This window comes from Sceloporus undulatus, chromosome 9 (assembly GCF_019175285.1).
Source record: "Sceloporus undulatus isolate JIND9_A2432 ecotype Alabama chromosome 9, SceUnd_v1.1, whole genome shotgun sequence".
Lineage (NCBI taxonomy): Eukaryota > Metazoa > Chordata > Lepidosauria > Squamata > Phrynosomatidae > Sceloporus > Sceloporus undulatus.
The window spans coordinates 3,982,372-3,997,747 of NC_056530.1; the positions used below are offsets into that span (position 1 = coordinate 3,982,372).

At 48.8% G+C, this 15,376-nt stretch overlaps 1 protein-coding gene across 3 annotated transcripts in view; it reads right to left on the reverse strand.

Moving 5' to 3' along the window:
- Nucleotides 1-10,675, reverse strand: part of AHDC1 (AT-hook DNA binding motif containing 1) — a 248,744-nt gene extending 238,069 nt beyond the window's left edge. For all 3 annotated transcript variants that reach the window (XM_042439575.1, XM_042439572.1, XM_042439574.1), the window contains exon 1: nucleotides 10,010-10,675. In XM_042439575.1, the coding sequence (XP_042295509.1) occupies nucleotides 10,010-10,184 (175 nt within the window). In that variant the 5' untranslated portion in view covers nucleotides 10,185-10,675. The remainder of the gene's footprint in view (nucleotides 1-10,009) is intronic.
- Between the last annotated feature and the right edge of the window lie 4,701 nt (nucleotides 10,676-15,376).

A 15,376-nucleotide genomic window follows, 5' to 3' on the forward strand; every position in this document is an offset into this window, starting at 1 on the left:
CGGACTTGAAATCCGTGGATTTGAAAATCCATAGAGGGGCGACCACCATTAACCCCATTGGGGCGCGCCCCATAGGTGCACGCCTCACATGCACATGTCCCATTCAAGCCTATGGGGCTTGAATATGCATGAGTGTTGGAACCTGCAAAGGGGGGGGGGGGCGGAACAAATCCTCCATGAATTCCTAGGGGCGACTGTACAGGTTTTGGGGGAAAACTATGGAGTTTGATATGACCCATGGATAAAACAAGGATAAAACTTAGGTGCACGCAACAAAGGATGAAGCAAAGAAAAACGATGCTAAAGAACTTACAGAACTCTGACAGGCGTTTCTGACTTATGCCAACTCTAAGTCGAATGTATCATGGAGTTTTCTCAGGCTGAGAGTGTATGATCCACCCCAGGTTACCCAGTGCGTTTCCATAAACAAGCAGGGAATTGTACCATGATCTCCAGCGTCGTAGTCCAATGCTCAAACTACTACACCATGCTGGCTTTCCATCTAAAATCTTCCTAGCCTTAACCAATTTCAAATGCAACAGGTTCAGTAATTCCACACTGCATGAAAAGCTGCATAGATGCAACTACCCCAAGGTTAAGACAAAGGAAAGAAAGAAAAACATAAGCACATGAGTATGAGTAATCTGAATCCTGCATCTCAAGACAGCAAATGTCTGAAAGAGGTACATCTTTCATACATTTTCCAGAAGGTAATCATTTCTGGCCCAAAATACAGTGGTGCCTCGGGTTATGAAATTAATTCGTTCCGCCATTCCTTTCGTAACCCGAAAATTTCGTAACCCGAAACACTTTTCCGTTAGCACTGGAAAGCCTATAGCTGCACTTTGCAGCATTTGAATTTCGCGCCGAAATGAATTTCGTAACCCGAAAAATATTTCGTAACCCGAAACAGTTTTTGCCAATCCAACTTTCTCGTATCCCGGAAATTTCGTAACCCGATCATTTCGTATCCCGAGGCACCACTGTAACCCCACAAGATTCAAGCTCTGCTTTCTTCCCATCAAGCCCTCACCTTTCTGATTTCTGTAGCCACTAGAAACTTATATAGTCTTTTCTACAGTAGATTAGGAAACCTCAGACCCAGAAGCATCACGGCTGACTCCAAATGGATTATTTTTAGAAAGAGAGATTGAGGAAAAAATGCCTCTAATAAAAAGGAGCAGATCTTAAAGATTCATGGAACATCTAGAAGCCTAATTTCCCATGAATTTAAAAAAAGAAATACCAGCATGCAAAAACTACTTTTATTGTAAACAAAAGCTATATTAAGCCTATTTATAAAGAGATGATATATTAGAGAGCACAAAGTATTAAAATGTGTTCAAGTATCATGACACTTGTTGTAGAAAAGGATGGGTTATTGTGTGTGATTCTGGAAATGGGCTGTCCCTCTGAAAACAAATGTGAGTTTTATATAATTAGGCATAGAAGGGTCTTAGGTTGTAGTGATCTCACTCACTAGAGTGGGACTTACTCCCAAGTGAGCAGATATAGGATTGCTGCATTTGTAGCATACAGTCCACATGAATTGCTCAAGTAGATTAAGTGTGATCACAAAAACATAGAAGTGTGGCCATATGCAGGTAGTGGGTTTTTTCTGACATAATGTCATGTATCTATGCAAAGTGCCAACACACACAGGTATAACAGCATAAACAAGCCTAACACGCGAGAATACTGTATCCACTAGTTATGAATAGGATACAAGTTCAAGAACTTAATTTTGTATCATGGCCATTGCTGTCCTTCAATACTCTTGACTACATATTTCCAGCATGAAATATGAATCATGGTCACAATATTTATGGTCACAAGAAATGGAGCTCATAACAGAACACTAACATACTGATGACTACAAAACACTAGTCCAGTTGTCTTGCATGACAAGAAATATGCTGACCAACAAAATAATGCCTTTTCAGGCAAACTCATCAAAGCCCTTGGGAAAGGCAGATTTTTTTTATGAATGGGGGAGATAAACAAGACCAACCATATACTACCTCTCAAAGGTCTATATGACACTCCAAAACACTGCCACATTACTTCAAAGAGAAAAAAATGCACAACAGTAATGAGCTTAGAATGAAGTACAGTGGTCCCTCCACTGCAGATAGGGGTGAAGGACCCCCGTGAATGTGGAAAAACCTCAAATAAAAAAAACGCTTTTCTTTTTACCTAAGCGAACACCTCTCTAGAAGTCTCCAGGTCCTCCAGTGCAATTCATAGGTCAATCTATGGCAGAATTGCACTGGAGGATCTAGAGATTCCTAGCGAGAACATATTAATCAAAACCGCAAATAATCAAATCCTCAAAAGTCAAAGCCGCAAATGTGGAGGGCCAACTGTAGGTTAATTTGATTTAGGCATCCAAGAAAACAGCAAACAAAATTTCAGGAGTACACCTTTACCTGTCCTGGCTGTTTTTCAGCTACTGACCAACTGCTTGATAAGAAATGTGCAACTCTGTGAATGCAGGTTATCCAAAGCAACTGAAATTTAACCCAAATGCCCAACAAAACATGTCTTTCCTGCATCGGGCCAAAGAAAGAAAAGCCACTGAATCTGAAACTCTAGGAATGTGCAAAAATTGTATAAAATGCTCTGAGATTTTACTTGGTGTTAACAATCACTCTTAGAAACATTGACCCTGAGCCTATACAACTTGTAACACACCAGGTCAGACACAGTAAACTTATCATGTACTTTTGACCTGCCAGGTGTTCAATATCCCCTCCATATTGTGTTTTCAGTTCCAGGTAAGATGGGAAAAGGATATGGAGCCCTGGCAGGATGCCATGAATTGTTGGCAAAGTACATCCAGTTTAGTAGGTCACAAGCTGTGCAGGCCTACCTCATCCATCAGTGCTATTTTTTAATATAAACATGAGGAACTTCAGAATAATCTTAATCATCCATCACCAATCTAATTTGTTATATATGTGAACATTTTCAGTACAGATCCAGAGAAAGAGTGTGCCCATGTGCACACAAAGAGGCAAAACATGGGCATGAGAAGGTACCACTTGCTGCACTGAAAAAATCAGAAAGGGTCAAGTTCAGGCTGTTACCTTAGTAAGTTCTAGACCATGCTTATAAGTTGTTTCCATGTATCCATGTACCTATTGTTCAGATGTTTTGAGATTTGCTGGAACTAGGCAGAGGAAGTATGCGAGAGCAGCCAGTATTTGTTGGTTCAAGTTCAACTGAATTGTTGGTTCAGGTTTTCACTTGGCTCAAAGATAATATGTTCAGGCCACTGCCAGGTATATTTCCATTTAAACAAAATCCTCATTCACCCTTACTTCTAGAGCAGGGTAGGCAACCTTTTTGAGCCGGGGGCCAGGTTGCTGTCCCTCAGGCGACTGGGGGGCTGAAGCCGGGGGTGGAGCTTCAATCCTCCAGGGCGGGGCCATGTGTCGGGGGGGAGCTTCCACCCTCTGGGGGCGGGGCCACAGGCCGGGGCGGAGCTTCCACCCTCCAGGGCCAGGCCTCCTCATCTTGCTGGCCCTGATGGGGCCCCAGGCCCCGTCAGAGACCAGCAAAAAAGCTGGTGGGGGCCGCCAGCGCTGGAGGGCCCCCTGGAGGCCCCAGAGACGGCACCGGGCCTCCCAGAGGCCCCCTGCCGCCGTCGGACCCTCATGAGGGCCCCCAAGGGCGCGGCCCCCAGGTCCCCTGCCGCCCTCGAGCCCTCGCGGAGCCCCAGACGGCAAGGGCCCCCAGAGGCCCCCCTCGCCTCAAGCCCCTGGAGCCCCAAGATGGCTGTCCGCCTAACCCTCACGTGCCTCCGCCCTCGCCCCCGCCCATCACGGCTTTTCGCCGCTCTGGGCCCGCCATTTTGGGCGAAAAAATGTCGGCGCCCATAGCCCCAGAGGCCGCTATGGGCCCGCCATTTTTTCGCCCAAATGCGGTGCCCAGAGCGGCGAAAAGCCGTACGTGCGGCTGCTGCGGCGGCGGCAACAGCAGCTAGGGGCCAGGCGGCAGGCCTCCGCTGGCCGCATCCGGCCCGCGACCGAGGTTGCTGACCCTGTTCTAGAGACATGAGCTTGCCATAAAACTGAAAAATATAAAATCTTCTGGCCACAGTACATTAACCCCTGGGAGAGGTCATCCAGAGTTTTGGAGTGTGGTGTCCCCCAATATGCTGAGTGACACCCAACTCTACCTCTCCTACCCATCGATTTCAAAGGAAGCTGACTCAGTACTGAACCAATTCTGCCGTCAGTAATGGACTAGATGAGGACAAACAAATGGAAATTTAATCAACAAGACAGGTGCTCCTGGTCATTCGTAATACAAATCAGGAAACAAATATTGCTTGTGCTGGATGGGAAGAGAATCAGAGACCACTGCCACATAGTCCAAAATATCAGCATGCAAATAATCTTTTTCCACCTTTGAAACAAACTGAGCAAAAGGAGTTGTAGCAAAAGCTTCATAAATCTGAAATCTCAGGCCCGCAACTTGGGTATTCTCAAGCAACGAACTCTGGGCCGGGAGGCCCAACTTGGCAGTGGCCCTAGGTGATTTGCATAGTTAAACTAGGTACCTGCTGTGCCTGTTCTTGAGATATCAGATCAGGCTAGGGTGACACATGCCTTAATTACATCAAATGTGACGACTGTAACACACTCTACACGGGCCGCTTTGGGAACTGTTCAGAATTTTAGTGAGTCCAAAATGCTGCAGCCAGGAGGGTGGCCATTTATAGGGAACATATAACTCTCTTGTTAAAAAAACATACTAGCTCCTGTTCATTTCTGCACATTTGAAACAGGGTCTATGACTCTTAGTCCAAACTATCTGAAAGGCTGTATCTCTCCATACAAACCTTGGTGAGAACATAGGAGAGAGCCTGTCAATGGGCTGGAACGAATCCCCCATGAATTCCTAGGGTGACTGTACAGGTTTTGGGGCGCAACATGGAGTGTTGATATGACCCATGGAAAATCAAGGATAAACTTCTCAGTGGCTGTTCCCACCCTCTGGAACTCCCCCCCACACACACACACACACCGAGAATACTGACAGGGTCCCTCCCTGCTTGCCTTTTGCCAGAAGGCAAAGATTTTTTTGTTTAAGTGGGCTTTTAACATATAACCAGGGAAGCTTTTTCATTGGGATGTTTCATCTTTTTTTTTAACTTTGATACCTTTTAAATAATTTTATATTGTTTTTCTTGTGGTGATTTTAACTGGGTTTTTAAAAATTTTATTGTATTGTTTTGTTTAGTTACTCTTTCTGGGAGCTGCCTGTCCACACTGTGAAGAAAGGTGGCATACAAATGGGGTTGGACTGGATGGCCCTTGTGGTCTCTCCAACCATGATTCTATGAAAAAAATAAATATATGTTGTTTTTTCACAGCCAGGCCTTCAGGTCGTTCTCTGACCTAAAGCAAACCTATTGTGGGGCTTTCGTGGCAAGATCTGTTCAAGGAGCTTTGCCACGGCTTCTTCAGAGGCTGAGAGTGAGTGACATGCCCAAAGTCATTGGTGGGTTCATGTCCAAACTGGGACGAAACCCTGATCTCAGGAGTCATTATTGACCACGACATTTAAAATGTCCACCATTTTTGATTTAATTTTAATAGATAGATACAAGCCTATCTATGCTGCCAGAACCACAGAGTATGTTCACAGACTTAATGCTATGGAACCTACATTCATTTGACTGAACAACAGGTGACCACACGGATCCCTCCCACAAGTCAGGGCCTCCCTTTTAGAACGGCAACTGAAAGTTGCACAGGAGGCCTGATGCCAGTGGGCTTACTCACACCAGCTGGAAGACAGGCCAGAGGTGTTTTTATATAAGGTCCCCAAGTCACTTGGCATTGCCCCCTCCCCAACACACTGACACCCACAACAGCTGGAGCATGAAAACGGGCAACCTACCTAGACACATCACAACAAGGGAGAGTTGTGCTTACCCCCAAAAGAAGGAAAGCAGTTCCTCTCTGCCCCCCTTCTTCAGCTCCCCCTCCATTCCTCAGTCCCAGTCTCATTACAAGGACAGCCTTCTGACACACACCCCTGTTTATCAAGGCACTGGTCTCTAAGTGTTCAGAGGCTCCGTTTCCACTCGCCGACACAATATTTAGATGCTTACCACTCTCCCAGATCTTCCTCAGGATCTCAGCAGAAATAGACCGCCCCAGGTCCCCGAAGCCTCCCTCTGAGGCAGCCAGGGCAAGAAGCCAGATCCCCTCCCCCCACCACTGCCCATAACCTTCTACAGTACATGCTTCCACCTACCATCTCTGCTAGACTCCAGCTCTCACCACATTGCAGCCTCAGTACACTCCCCTGTACAAACCGTACACACTAATTCCATTTGATAAACAGTGGATCTGTTTTTCAAGCCTTCCCTGCAATCTGCATCCCTAGGTACCACCTCTAAGAGGCCCACCCTCAGTTCCTCAGGGACAACAGTTGATGAAAAGTAAAAGGAGGGCAATTTATTCTAAACAAGCAAGACTGGATTTAAACCCTTCTCGGGCCAAATCCAGCACAAAGACAAACCAAGTAGATGTCATACACCACACACAGGGAACTGAAGACGTTTGGCTCATAGACTCAACCAAGCTGAATTTATTTCAAAGCACACATACAACTCTCCTTCCCCACAGATGAGTGAACGACGGAGCTGCTTCTGATTCGGACCTGATCCATCTAGCCCAGAGTTGTCTACCATAGTGGTCCCGTATCTTCAGGGTCTCAGGCAAAGCCCTCCTCCACCTCTACCACCTGAAAGCCTGTTAATGGGAACTGCCAAGGACTGAACAAGGGATCCCCCGGGTGAGATATCCCTTGGCATAAGCCAAAGGATACATCGAGGAGCTCATTAAAAGCAACTCCACTATCGATATCAATTTCATACCAAGTTATTGGTTTTTACTCCCTTGCAAAGGACTGAAGAATCCAGCGTTTGGCCTTCCACTATTCAGGAATGCCTGTTTGCAACCCACTGAACCCAGCCCTGGGGAAAGGCAAGTCTTAGCCAAGTTAGCAAGAAAGCAACTGCCAAACGCTGCTCTCCCTTGTAGTGAAACTTTCTCCATGCAAACAATGTCAACAGACCTTGACAACTCAAACCTCCAAAGGCTTAATGCAAGTATCACCCAGTGCACCTCATCAGCCAAATTGTTACTGTAATTATTCCTGCATGGCCCAGAGTGTTTGATTTCACTATTCTTCAAGACAAGAAAGACTATTAAGGTAGGCGGTGGAAAACCCAAGGATTGAGCTGAGATGAGCTATCTCCTTGGGTCTCTGGAGATCAGGAAGGGGACCAATCCAGTCATCAGATGACAGCAAAGAAGTGGCAATCCTGGAATAAATGTCTAGGTAAACAAGCCTAGGATTACGCTGCAAGTGCTAAATGCTATTTAAAAAAAGATAATGGAATTCAAAGGGAAGTGGTGTGTGTGTGTGTACACACCACACACACACAATCCCTCTCTTTTTTCATGGCTTCAGACTTGCATTGCTCACTATGCACAGATGAATGGGTGGGAGGAATGGCACACACCTGTGGCACGCACCCATGCCTATATCAAGCCAATGGGCTTGAATATAAGCAAAACTCCATTTTCGCGAGGGGATCCAGAACAGATCCCCTGCGAAAAGGAGGGGTGACTGTATGTTATATGTGTGTGTGTGTGTGTGTTGTGTTGTGTTATATATATACTCAGGGCTTATTTCCTGCAACAGAAAATCATCCATGGCCCCCCCACATAAAAGCTCCCTGAACTCCTCCAAGGAAAGGTGGGAAGAAAAGTAATAAACAGACCTCACCGTCCCGGTGACCTGTGCAGACGAAAGCAACCCAACATAAGGCATAACTATGTAGCTGCAATTCTACATATGCCCTCCTGAAGCGAGGCCCCCAAATGGAACTGACTTCCGAGTAAATATGCAAGCTTTGTGCTGCCTTTTCTTCTCTCCCAAGCCCCAGCTCGACCCCATTCACTGCAAAGGAAATGAGGAAGAACTTGGTGCCACTTTCATTAACTGAAGGCCAGCTGAACGCCATCGGCCCTGGAGTGGACAGAGGACAAATTTGCTGGGGAAGTGACACTTTCCTTAGGATGGGGGATACGATTGAACCCCCATATGTGACCTTCTTGACAGAATCACATCTTGGTTCTTTTTTCCTTTGCGGTGCCCAGGTCCCTTGGGGTGTCCCAGCGACCTCCTCCTCACAGACACAACACATAAGAAACCTTTGGAGACCTGTTCACAGGTGCCACTCTCTCCCTCCCAAGCCGCCAGTTTCTTCTCCCCTAACCCCTCACCTTTTTTTGTTCCTCCCCTTACCCTCCCACCTTCCATGGCTCCTCCTTGTAAAGCAGAGTCCCAATGAGGCAAAGAGGAAGAAAAGAGAGGAAACCTAGAAGAGAAGACAGCAACTTCGCCCCTTTCCCAGCGAGGATCTGCAGGGGCTTCCGTTCCCAGTTCCGCCTCCCTGCCAGCCCCCACATGCTGGATAATAAAGGATTGTTTGCTTGAGCGAAGGGGGGGGAAGAGTGTGTGTGAGAGAGAAAGCTTTCACTCCTCCACCCCCAACTCCTTCCCTTTTCAAAGCATCTCCTCCCCACAGCCTTTTACTCAACCTCTCTTCTTCTTCTCCCCCCCCCCAATTGTCGTAAACACAGATCTCCTTACTCTGAGGCTTTGCAAATGGAGAAGACACCCTCCTGGAGCCCTGCTTTCTCCCATCGCACCCGGCTATAGCTGCGGTGCGAAAAGCCAGATTAATGTTTACACCTAAAGCGATTTGAGGAGTAATTTAAAAAGAGAGGATTTGGGAGGAAAGGCGGGGGAAGAGAGAAGAAGATGGCTGATGATTCGCACATTGCAAAGGCGTTGGAGGGGGTGACTGGAGAGGTGTCACTTGAGAGAAAGAGAAGAGACTGAGAAGGAGGGAGGGGCAGGAAAACTAAAGAAATGCCCACCTTTTTCTCCAACTGCTTTGCTCCAATTGCCAAGGTTTTTGAGACAAAAGGCTGCTTCAGAGGGATTGCTCAGGAGTTGCTGCATGGTCCCTGGTTTTTTTTTTGTTTTTTTTTTTGCAAAGAGCCCTCCCTTGCTTTCTCTGGCTCCCCCCCCCCCCCGCAGCCCTCTTTTCCAAACCATGGGCTCCTCCTGGGGCTGGGTTTGGAGTTTTTTTAGGGGGGGGGGTTGTCCTCCTCCTCTAGAAAGGTTGGTTGGAGGTGGAAAAAGATCTCCAAGGGAGATATCTGGGGCATCTGGGTTGGACCCCATCAAGGTCCTCCCAGGGTGGTGGATGCTGGGTCTTATTATACCAAGTGGAAAAGGAACCTGGGCGCCAACACTGAAAAATAACCCGTTTGGCATCGCTTTAATTCTATTTCTGGCTCAAGGCTATGGAATTTCGGGAGTTGGAGTATGTTGTGTGGGGCCCACAGCGGGCCCCACACAAACTCCAACTCCCAGAATTCCATAGACTTGAGCCGAAATAGAATTAAAGCGATGCCAAACCGGGTTATTTCTCCAGTGTGGATAACAAGCAACATGGGATCCTCAGGCCATGCCCTCGGACCTATCCCGGGCTGTGGATGCCTGGGTGTGTGTGTATTCCACCAGGGCGGGGGAAGGAACATCTGCAACCGCCCAGGATCCGGGGAGGGAAGAGAAGCCGAAATCATTCAAAATAAGCCCAAGTCATTTAAAAGCAAACAAACAAAGAAGGAGATCAAATATTTTGGCAAGAGTTTGGAGAAGGAGAGTGGAAGAGGAAGGAGGGTGAGGAAGAGAAGGAAGGAAGGAAGGAGGAGGGAGGAAGGGGAGGGAGAGGAAAAGAAGGAAGCAGGCTAAGGAAGAGGAGGAGGAAGCAGGGTGAGTAAGAGAAGAAAAGAAGGAAGGAAGGGGGGAGGAAGGAGGGTGAGAAAGAGGACGAGGAGAAGGAGAGTGAAGAAGAGGGGGAAGGAAGGGGGGGGAAGGAGGGCAAATGGCCGGAGTTACTCACCCGCCGGCGGCGGCGGCTGCTTGTGGTGCGGAGCCCCGGTCCCTTCGGCGGCGGAGGAAAGGGAGGAGGCGGAGGAGGAGGCAGCAGCTGCCTTTCGGGGGAGACTTTTCTCGTCCAGAAGCGAGGCTGCCTCCGGGGGCCCTTCGGCGCCACTGCCAACCTTCAGCGACAGCATCTTCCTCGTCGCCTCGCCTTCTTCGGGCCGATCACATTATCCCCGCGCAGCTCCCCTGGACATGACTCCTGCTTGTTCTCGTCTTTCTCCTCCTCCCTTCACCCTTTCTTCCTTCCTTCCTTCCTTCCTCAAACACAAAAGGAAGAGGGGTGGTACTGGTGTTGGTAAAGGGGGAAAATAAAAGCAAACCGGGGAGAAGCTGAGCTCCAATTCGCTCCCACTCCCTTCTTCTCCTTCTTCTCCTCCTTCCTCCGCCCCTCTCTTTCTCTCAGTCTTTCTCTTCTGCTGGGTGGGAAAAGAAAGGAAGAGAAGGAAAGGAAAAGAAGGCAAACCCTTGGGTTGTTTTAGCCTCCTCCTCCTTCTCTTCCCAGCCGCCGCCTTCTCTCTCGCTTCGCTGGCAGAGAAGGGGAAAAGGGAGAGGACAAGGCTCCGGAGCTGCTACCGCTGCCTCCTTCTCCGAAGCGCTCTCTCTCTCTGCTGCTTACCTTCTCCGCTTGTCAGCAGCAGCATCCGGAAACCCCAGGGAGAGTCCCGCAAAGCATCTTGGGGGATGTAGTCTTTGGGAAAGGGGTGAAAGAGGGGAGGTGGGTGGGGAGAGACTACTTTAAAGGGACCGGGGAGGGGAGGTGGAATGCGATGGAGGAAGAGAGGATGATTGTGGGTTTGGAAGGGTTGGGTTTTGGGGGGGTTCTTCCTTCCCAGCCAGCCACCCCCTTCTTTTGGGGATTTGGTTTAGGCCAGCCTTTAGGGAAGGAGGGGGAGGGGGAGGGGGGTCTTCCTGAGGGAGGCGGTGGCCCAGGCGACGCTCATTGGCCAGACTTTAGGAAGGGGGCCCTGAGGGAGGCTAATGGCCAAGGCGCTGTGAAGGGGGCTGTGGGGGGGGGTCCTCCCCCCCCCCCCCCCACAAGGGACGATAATGGTCAAGGCTTTATGGGGGGATTTGGGGAGTGTGGTAGGGCCCCTTCATGCGCCCCCACAGGGGAGGCAATTGCCAAGGCTTTATGAGGGGACTTTGGGGGGAACTCTTCGTGCATGCACTGTTGGGGAAGCTAATGGTCAAGGTGCTAGGAGGGGGCTGTGGGGGTGTAGTGGGGTCCCTTCATGTGTGCCCCCCCAGGGACAATAATGGCCAAGGCTCTATGAGGGGGTTTTGGGGGGCCTTCTTGTTCCCAGTGTGGCTAATGGATGAGGCGCTATGAGGGGGATTTGGGGACCCCTTTATGATCCTCCTGTGGGGGACACTTATAACCAAGGGTTGTGGGGACCCTTCATGTGCGCACTGGGGGGAACCTCCCCCTAATGGTCAAGGTGCTATGAGGAAGGATTTGGGGGTGCCCTTTCTGCACCCCACAAAGTGTGGGGGCCCATTATGCACATGCCCTGTGAGGGATGCTAATGGCCCAGGTGCTAAAAGGGGGATTGTGGGGGCACTGTGGGACAATATTCCACAAGGGACAATATTTCCCAAGGGTGTGTGGAAGGTTAGGGGTGTGGGGTCCCTTCTTGCACCCCTCAACACAAGGGAGGCAATCACCAAGGTGCTATGAGGAGGATTTGGGCACCTCTTTGTGCATACACTGTTGGAGAAGCAAATGGTCAGGGTGCTATGAGGGGGACTTAAGGGCCCGTCATGCACACACTGTGGTGGGCACAAATGGTCAAGGCACTAGGGATTTGAGAGGTCCTTCATGCACCCTTTGTGAGGGACACTAATGGCCAAGGCATTGTTAGGAGTTGTGGGGCACACTGTGCACATTGTGGGGGATGCTAATGGCCAAGGTGCTATGGGAGGTCCCTTCATGTGCACCCCCCACGCATGGAATGCATGGTGATATAAGGGGTTGTGGCGGCCCTTGTGCACCCTGGAAGGGACAATAATAGCTAATGTGCTATGAGGGGGGTTGCGGGCCCCCTTCATGCCCCCCAGAAGGCATGCTAGTTACCAATGGTCTATGAGAGGAGTGGGGGAGTTGTGGGGCCCCTTCATGTCCCCCACCCCCGGCAAGGAACACTATTTTCCAAGGCCTCAAACACAGCCCCTAAGGCCTAACCCCACTTGGCGTTGGGTTAAATCTACCCCTCTCCATGCATTTCTCCCAGGCATCTCCTCCAGGGAAAAAAGGCCCAAGGACCAGCTGCAACTATTTTTCCCCTTTGCCCCCTTTAAGGAAAGAAGTTTAATCCTGCCGGATTTAACTGTGCATTTTTGGGGGGAGAGGTTGTTGCTGTTGTTGCTCAAGCCTATCTGCAATACAACCCGAGCAGTTCAGGTACCCTAAGCACACTTTGCTGGGCATCCTTGAATTGCTCAGAGAGAATTTTTGGACAGAAAACTACAACAAAAACAAAAAATACGGTGGATTAAGAAGGCAGTTACCGTTGATGTGTTGCCAGTGCCCTCTACTGAGGGGAAGTGGAAGTGCCATGCTCTGCACATTTGAACAGTTTGCTGCAGACAGGGACTGGAGCCTTTGGGGGTTTCTTTTAGGGATTTCAGTGCTGGACTATGGCTCTGGAGACCAGGGTTCAAATCTCTGTATGGCACTCTCAGCCTCAGGAAAGGCAGACCCCTTCTGGCCAAATCTTGTCAAGAAAACTCTGTGGTAGGATCATTTTATGGTCACCATAAGTCAGAAACAACTTAGGATCATAGAATAACAGAGTTGGAAGAGACCACAAGGGCCATCCAGTCCAACTCCCTGCCATGCAGGAAATCTAATTCAAAGCATCCCCGACAAATGGCCATCCAGCCTCTGCTTCAAGACCTCTAAGGAAGGAGACTCCAATACACTCCGAGGGATGAGTGTGTTGTGTAGGGGAATCAGTTTCCCAGAGGGTCTCAGGCTACATTGGTTTTCTACCTTGGTTTCCTACTTCCCTGCCCTGAAGTGGGTTTCTCGACAAGATTTTTTATGAGAGGTTTGGCTTTGCCGTCTTCTGAAGCTGAGAGAGTGTGACTTGCCCAAGGTCACCCAGTGGCTTTCCTTGGCTGAGCAGAGATTTGGCTCCTGTTCCTCAGAGTCCAACACTCAGACCACTATACCACTCTGGCTCTCTCTTGGTTTAGTACAATTTTAATATTTATTTTTGCAGTTTAATGTTGAATTTACAAGAACTTGCCTTCTCCTGCCTTAAACACTGTCTCTCCCTCCCCGATGACAAATGAAATGGTATTCCTTGGAAACCTGTTGCTATTCTTTGGCTCCTGGACATATTAGCCAGGAATACTGTACCTTTTGCAGGATTTCGCCAGTTCTTCCAGTGAGATCAGGAGAAGGGTCTCCTTTCCCTCTTGCATCTCCCACCTAAGCACCCTAAAAAACTAGAACAGTATTCTGAGTGCCACAGGCAGCTGCAAGGAGCAAGTGAATCCTGGTTCAGTTGGCAGAAGCAGCAAAGTGCAGCAGAAATACACCACCTGATTAAAAGATACTACTGAAGCTCCTTGTCTTAAAAATGTCTAGTGGGGGCAGTGGCATCTGGAAGCTTCCAAGTAAGTTGGTTGGTCAGTCCACTCTGGGTTTCATTCCAGAGTTTAAAATAAATAGATGAAAAGCCCTCCCTCTATTCTAACTACCATTGCCTTGACCTCGGAGGGAGAGAATAAGAGGCAGACACAGCTCAACCATGCCTAGCCCAGATTCAGATGAAGGGCCCTCCCTTCATTCCAACTGCCATTGCCCAGGCCTTGGAGGGAGAGAATAAGAACCAGGCACAACTTCACTGTGCCTGACCCAGAGGCAGATGACGGGCCCTCCCTCCATTACAACTGCCACTGCCCTGGCCTTGAAAAGAGAGAAGAGGCAAGCACAATTTAACCATACCTAGCCCCAGAGGAAGTTGAAAAGCTCTCCCTCCATTCCAACTGCCACCATCCTGGCCTCAGAGGGAGAGTTGAACCAGTAGTATCTGCTGGACTTATCCCCTTCCTCACTGCCATTCCCTTTTCCTTTTGTGTCATGCCTTTTATAGCAATAGCAATAGCAAGTACATTTCTATACCACCTATCAATGCACTTAAGCACTCCCTAAGTGGTTTACAATGTGTAAGCTAATTGCCACCAACAATCTGGGTGCTCATTTTAGTGACTTCAGAAGGATGCAAGCCTGAGTTGAGCTTGAGCTCTTGCCTGGTATCAAACTCGCACCTTGCGGTTTGTGAGTGAGTGCCTGCAGTACAGGCATTTAACCACTGCACCACCAAGGCTTTTTTAGATTGTAAGATGTCTAATTAACCATTTGTAAGCTGTTCTGAGAGTCTTTGTGGCAGAAGAGGGGTTTATAAATAAATTATCCACCTTGTTGAACCCATTTTAGTGATTGGTTTCAGCTCCTTGGATGGCTGTCTTAAAGTCTGGAATACACCCAGAATGGATTTGGAGCACTCCTTACATAAAAGCCTCCAGTTGCCCATTGGGTGGGGCACCATCTCATTCAAGCAAGTGCTATTTATTTCAAGGGGAAAAATTAAACGCACATTTCAATAGTGGGAGTTCACCAGGCAGGTCCAGCTCCATCAGGACTAGCCTGAAGGAAGGAGACTCCACCCTCCATAACTGCCACCCGCCAGCCTGAGAGGGAGTTCACCAGGCAGGCCCAGCTCCATCAGGGCTAGCCTGGAAGAAGGAGACTCCGCCCTCCATAACTGCCATCCGCCAGCCTGAGAGGGAGTTCACCAGGCAGGCCCAGCTCCATCAGGGCTAGCCTGGAAGAAGGAGACTACGCCCTTCATAACTGCCATCCGCCGGCTTGAGAGGGAATTCACCAGGCAGGCCCAGCTTCATCAGGACTAGCCTGAAAGAAGGAGACTCCGCCCTCCATAACTGCCATCCGCCGGCCTGAGGGGGAGTTCACCAGGCAAGTCCAGCTCCATCAGGGCTAGCCTGGAAGAAGGAAGAGCCCTCCCTCCAGTCCATCTGCCTTGGTCCAGGCCTCAGAGGGAGAGAAGAACCACTGGACCTCATCCCCCTTCCCTCCCCCATTCCCTTCTTTTGTTTCGTGTCTTTTAGATTGTAAGCCTGAGGGCAGGGGAAACCGCCAATTAAAACTATTGTAGGTTACAGGGCTGTTTACATTTCCGAGCTTTATAAATCAAATATAATAAGAATAATTAAAATAATAATAATAATAATAATAGATGTTAACAATACTCAGATAAAATGGTTAATTTCCCACCACATTTTGTCAGCAGCC